Here is a 7,148-nt window from a genome sequence, read left to right as displayed (position 1 = left end):
TATATATATATATATATATACATATACAGTCAAACCAGAAATTATTCAGACACCAGACATAATTTTTTATATTATTTTTGAGTGCAGAACACATTTATGTAAGTGAGGATTGCAAAATAAAGTAAACTGTGACATATTATACCCAAAAATTGTTCATACAGTGGACTAGCAACATAATTGATAAAAATCTGTTGAACTCTGAGTTCTTGTCATATTTTATTACCATTCTCAAAACTATAGCGAATAAACTGTGATAATGTGAGAAATGTTGAAGGTGTCTGAATAAATTTTGGTTTGACTATATATATAGCCTAAATATACTATAGGATCATGCCACTGAAGACTGGAGTAATGATGCTGAATGCTGAAAATCCAGCTTTGCATCATAGAAATAAATTATATTTTCAAATATATTCAAGTAGAAAACAGTTCTTATAAACTGTATTAATATTTTAAAATATTACTATTTTACTGTATTTTTTATCAAATAAATGTAGCCTTGGTGAGCATAAGAGACTGCTTGTGAAAAAAAAAACATGATACCCTTGCAAATAAAGTACTGTGTTTGTACCATGCTTCATTTATGGTATCAGATGGAAATGCCATGGATTTTCATATACTACTGAAACAGTACTTAAAAAGTCCTTAAAGAAAATTAAAAGACAGAATTGCCTTTGCCAAGATAGCCTACATCTTTATGGCAATACATGACGCTGTGATGTAGCAACACCATCTTAGCATCCTCATTTACCATGATATTTAAATCGTAACACCACAGTATCAAGACAGTGTAAGCTGTTTAATTACATCTTTCTATTTGTAACAAGTTCATAGCAAACCGCTCTCGTCTCACGAGATCTCAGACGAGTCCAAACTCAATTGGACAGAGCCGTCAGTCACACGGTCACTACAGAGATGAGCAGTGGTGGACCGCAGCACTTCTCCGCACAACCCATCCCTCTGCGCCAGAAATTACAGGCGACAGCCTCGTCGTGTAGAGTTTGAGCCGCGGCAGCGCCGTGAACCGAGGGATTTTCACTAGTCACCTGTTGGCGCGTGTGTTTATCTGAGCTGGATCCTGACAGAACCAGTAGCCTCTCTTGATTGCGACTGCAATGACAGACACGTTTCGACTCTGAAACGCGACCTAACGTGCTAAATGCATTGCTTGGGGATTTTCTTTCTTTCTTGTTATGTTTTGGTATATATATATGTATATAACCTATATATCGAATTAAAATACATACATAAAATGACATGGAAAAAATAGCAAGATAGTATCCCGCAAATAAATATCCCAAGACTGCATTAACATTAACAAACACCTAGAGAGAGAGAGAAAAAAATCATATGGCAAACATATGCAAATTTCCAAGAAACAGTCGTGCATTAATTTGCGCAGTGTCACTGTTGCTCTATTGTGACAGGCGGAGAATAGCAGATAACATTCACTGGCCACTTAAGAACAAACACGACATCCCTCGCCATGACCTGCGCGCGATCCTCCACAGGCTCTTTGTCTGTGAGCAAATTATGAAATCATAATGTGCACGGATAAGATCACCATGTTTGGATACTGAAATGGCCACAGAAGGCTGTAACCCTAGTGATCTGCTCCTCCTGTTTTAAGATGAAATAATGCTGGATGATGAGAGAGAGAGAGAGAGAGAGATGTGACTAAAACTGTGGGCCCCTAAAATGCACCTGACACTTGACTTCATCTGAAACTATATGCGGTTTATAAACAATGACCAATTTGACAAGTGTTAGTTTAATACGCGACTGTTTTTTATTATTGGTTTAATTGCGTAGTGTCAACAGCTATATTAATAGCTCTCATGGAAGCGAATGTCACGGCGAACACTTGTTATACCGGTGACCTGTGCGCCTTCACATCTGCCTAAAAACAATGGCCACGTATCCAACAGAGATGTGTTGTGTGAATAAATTAGCGAATTTATTATATGAATGAATCTGCAAACCGAAAACCCACCCATGATTTCATCTGTGTCTTCGTTTGTCTAAATCTAACTGAAATAATTGAGGAAAAAATGTTCTGCTTGGAAGCACAAAGGCGTTTCTCTTCACTGCGCTTTGTTTTGCGCCACCAGCGTAAAGACTTTCACAAACCCCCCGTCCTTTTATACGGGTTTATTAAAAAAATAACACAGTTGCACAGATGAAGACTTATTCCTCAGTGTTTGGTTAGAGCCTCGAATCACGGTGAGCTCATTGAACAAGCTTGAACCTGTCAACGGACATAACAAGCGTTTGTTTTATTGTCAAAATCATAAAGTGCACAAACACAGGAAATGTGTCTGTTGGCTCCAGAAGAGTTTTTCCAAATAGAGACATTTAATCACAAAACCAACCTCCTAGGTGCCTCGAGAAGTGACACGATTTGCAAAAAAAAAAAAGCAACTGAGATGTGAGTTAATATTTGTTGTGACTCTCTTTGAATTGTTAGAGGGAGGAAACCAGGCTGTTTGGGGTGATCAAGTGAAGGACCTGTAGTAGAGAGGGATTTTAAAATGAGCCAGATTAGTTAATTATTCACAAATGCGCTTTTCCTCTTAAGGGTGGAGACAAATTAATCCCAGCGGCAACCGACAAAAATTCTCCTCTGAAAAGCCCTCTCTTCTGTACGAATGCAGGGCTTCTGGAGGGGGCCAGACCCTTTTAATGAATAGGTCCGGATTAATCATTCATCTTGTGTTGTTTAACGCTGTGATGGATGTATATCGTCACTCAGGCTCAAGACAATAGATGCAAAGCGTTTTGTTCTTACCAAATAAATAACTCGCATTGTTTAAGGTACATTGATCAATCTAATGACTTGTAATAGGCTCCTAATTACCACAGAAATGTGCTTGCAAGCCACCAGCCGGACTGTGCTTTTTTAATACTATTCGAGTTTTAATTTAAATATGCAGAGCGTAAGGTCCGGTTCGTTTTGGTGATCCGAATTACACTGAATTAAAATTATCGTAGTATTCATTGACATCTAACTTGCTTCTACTTTAAAACGAAGGACCTGATTTTTTTTTCTTCTAAAAAATAATCAAAAATAAAATTGGGTTTAACAAATTACAAAACATTTTTATATAGCCTATATTTTAAATGTGCCGTTTAATGTTTATTTTCTTTCTTCCTTTATTATAAAATGTAGTTTTAAATAGCTACATTTAGCCTATTTGACATAAAAGCTGACAGGGGTAATCAATCCACAAATTAAAAGAAACCACTCAAAGTAAATATATTAATTGCGAGTAGTCTGTTAATGGCCTGTTTTCATCAGCGTCTCATATTGGACACATTTCGCCTGACTGGTAAGAAATGCACATCAGATGCCCCAATTTTATTTCATTGGCAGCAGCAGCATCAGCAGCAGTGTGAATAGACATGCAGTACATGCGCATACATACATATCTAAATATGTAACCTAAACCTCTCCGAGCCTCAGGCCAATTTGTTTATGCTGAACAGACGTTTAATAGTGTTAATTGTTCCTCCGTCAATTTGCAGTGATTGCGGAAATCAAGCGATTTTCGAGACTCCACCACTTGGATTTGAATAAATTGTTTTATATTCCCTAGCTCTCTCCATAGGAGGGAATTTAAAGCAAAGCGCTTTGGAGTAAATTGCATCCAGCCTGACTGGCACCGTTCAACCGCTATAATGGAGCATTATTTGGTCATTTTGAATACAGTAATGCACAGCGTTTCGGCGGGGCCATTCTCAAGAAAATTGCTTTAACTTTTAAAAGGAGGCGATTCACTCCAAAGCAGGCCATTGTTACATTATGTCATTAGCCTTAAATGTTTTAACAAGCAGTGCAAGACACTGCTATAATGCATTTATCTTTATACATAAAAAGGAATTACTGAGAAAAAAATGTCATAGTTAATTATTTTATCTGTTATTTATTTATATCCAAAAGGTTTGTATTTATTTTATATTTAATTTATTTTTTATTTAATTCTACATAATTTAGCGCTCAAACTTTGCATTAAGAATTCATATAGGCCTAAATTATAAGAAGAATAAATATTTTTAACGATTTTCTACTGTTTTTGAGTCATGTGCTCGTGTGTTGTTCTGAAGGCATTTAAAGGAAGCGCGAGGGTGAGCGCGCGCGCGCTCATTAACACCCCAAACCCTAACATGCGCCCCCCAACATCCCTCCCTCTTTTTCTCTCTCACACACGAAACACTCTCTCAACAAAAGTCTAACACACCTGTTGTGGGATCAGTGGTGCCCCTGCGTCCTCTTCCTCCAAGATGCGTTCTTGCATTTCACCGACTGGTTCTAATTTGAAAGTTCGACATGTTTTTAATATTTGGAATTTTCAATAAGTTCAAAGCATGACTAAAACATTCTTAATTTAAAAAAATAATAATTATACAATTAATAAATAAATAAAAAGAAAACGACACTGACGTTGCATGATACTTATGATTTTGTATCCTCTCAAAACATGGCTGCGTAATGTCACCTTATAACAACGCTAACGAGCCTAGACAGAAATATCGTTATGGTTTTAATCCCTATATCAAATCACAATATAACTGCCTACAAAATAACCACAACATTAAAATAATATCGTGATCACAGCTGCAAACGGTTACGCGTGTGAACCTTTAATTTTAAGCACATCCGTTTGCACATCGACACACAACACAGATATGGATATCATGCATAAAATCAAGATGACCCGCTTACCATCGGAGGATGCCTATTAAATACCAATGTGAGCTGAGCACTATAGTGTGTGCAGATTCTGCGCCTTGATGGCCATATATATATAAAAAACGATGAAAAATAGCTGATGGCTTATTGCTTGACAGTGGGATCAGTACCCCAGTCATTGATTGACGTGCAGCTTTAGTATTTCTGTCATGGTCGCGTCGCTTATTGGTCGGACGCGGCTCGTCGCGCGCTCAGATTGGCTGAGTATTGCAGCCAGCTGTACTTCAAAGCACGCGCTCACTATACAACTCGAGTAGAGAGAGTAAAGCTTCAGCGCGCTTTCCCTCAGTCACACTGGAACACTGAGTCATTGTTCTCTTCAACTAGCTGTCTAGGAAAGGCCCTGGATATGGCTACGTCTATACTTGGGGTAAGTAAGCACTTCTTTATTTGAATTCGACCTATTTTTGTTCTTTTAGTTGCATTAATTCCTCCGGTAGTATTGATATTTCAGTGTTGCTTGCTTGCATTCAAACTTTTCAATGGCTTTTTTCGATGCCACAAGAGAACCTTTTCAACTTTCACAGAGAAATTTTAATTCTCTAGTTAATATATATATATATATATATATATATATAGATAGATAGATAGATAGATAGATAGATAGATAGATAGATAGATAGATAGATAGATAGATAGATAGATAGATAGATAGATAGATAGATAGATAGATACTAGTACTGGTGCTTTAAATGAAGGCTGAACCCAATGCGCTGATCTGAAGAAGCTAAAACATTGGAAACTTGAAAACCAGATTCAGCGAAACTACACTTTGTGGAAAATAATAGCCTAATAATAATAAAAAATAAAGGACTGAATTTATAATAGTGTATTCATATTCCTTTAGTTAGCCTATTAAAAATGATAATACTACAGTAATGTAAACGTGGAATTCTTTAAGGACTTTTTTTTAAGACATGACAACTCATACAGCAATTTTTGGAAAAAATCACAAGTGAAGCAACTAATTTTAGCGCTTGACTCGGTGTTTTGGTTTGATTCGGGCGTTTGGTTTAGACTTGTTGGATTGTTTGATTTTCAAAACAGCCCAACTATGTTTTATAGTCTAGTAAAGAGCATAAACTTCTCATCCAAACAGGAAGAGCCGCGGTTTGGAACTACCCCTTTAGCGATGCTGGCTGCAACCTGCAACAAAATTGGCAACACCAGTCCCCTCACGACTCTTCCCGACTCCAGCGCGTTTTCCAAAGGCGGATTTCATCCCTGGAAGAGATCGTCGTCGAGCTGCAACCTGGGCTCCAGCCTGCCCGGATTCACCGTCGCCACAAGCCGCAGCACCTCGGGACTAACGACCAACACCGGCTCGGCAAACAGCGCGTTCTGCCTGGCCTCGACTTCGCCGACCTCCTCCGCGTTCTCCGCCGAGTACAGCAGCTTGTTCTCCAACACGGCGAGCGTTTCCTCGCAGGAGTCAGGACAGTCCGCCTTCATTTCCAAAGTGCACTCGTCTGCAGAGACCCTATATCCGCGGGTCGGCATGGCGCACCCGTACGAATCGTGGTACAAGTCCGGCTTTCACTCCACCATCTCTGGCGAGGTGGCCAACGGCGCGTCAGCGTGGTGGGACGTGCACACGAACCCAGGCTCGTGGCTCGAGGTGCAAAACCCAGCCGGCAGTTTGCAAAGTTCACTGCACTCCGGAACCCCCCAAGCCATCCACTCGCAGCTCAGCAGCTACAACCCAGACTTCTCCAGCCTTACGCACTCCGCGTTCAGCTCCACCGGCATCAGCCCCACTGCGTCCCATCTCCTGTCCACCAGCCAGCACCTGTTGACGCAGGAGGGATTCAAAACTGTGATCCCCACTTACACTGACGCGTCGGCCACAAACGCTATGATCTCCGGCGCCAGCTCGGGCATAGGGACCTCTTCCAGATCCTCCAGGAGATACTCCGGACGCGCCACATGCGACTGCCCAAACTGCCACGAGGCGGAGCGGCTGGGGCCCGCGGGGGCCAGCCTGCGGAGAAAAGGACTCCATAGCTGTCACATCCCAGGCTGCGGTAAAGTCTACGGGAAAACGTCTCACCTCAAAGCGCACCTGAGGTGGCACACTGGCGAGAGGCCCTTTGTGTGCAACTGGCTTTTTTGCGGCAAACGGTTCACCAGGTCAGACGAGCTCCAGAGGCACCTGCGCACTCACACCGGCGAGAAGCGGTTTGCTTGCCCGGTGTGCAACAAGCGCTTCATGAGGAGCGACCACCTGAGCAAACACATCAAAACGCACACCGCTGGAGGCGGAGGCAAAAAGGGCAGCGACAGTGACACCGACACCAGCAACCTGGAGACGCCCAGGTCCGAGTCGCCCGAACTGATTTTAGAGGGTGTAAACCCACGGGTCACGGTCAAAGATCAGTCTCCGCACCACGAGTCCTGA

The 7,148-nt window shown here is 41.2% G+C and overlaps 1 protein-coding gene across 1 annotated transcript; it reads left to right on the top strand.

Moving 5' to 3' along the window:
- Positions 1-5,099: 5,099 nt before the first annotated feature.
- Positions 5,100-7,148, top strand: LOC306876710 (transcription factor Sp9-like; the record flags this gene model as incomplete). Its single annotated transcript, XM_079428065.1, has 2 exons — positions 5,100-5,120; positions 5,850-7,148. 2 exons carry the CDS (start codon positions 5,100-5,102, stop codon positions 7,146-7,148), a joined length of 1,320 nt encoding a protein of 439 aa, XP_079284191.1.

Source organism: Barbus barbus (assembly GCF_936440315.1).
Source record: "Barbus barbus genome assembly, chromosome: 11".
Lineage (NCBI taxonomy): Eukaryota > Metazoa > Chordata > Actinopteri > Cypriniformes > Cyprinidae > Barbus > Barbus barbus.
The sequence above is the reverse complement of the archived record's forward strand: the minus strand, read 5'-3'. Positions and strand labels throughout refer to the sequence as shown.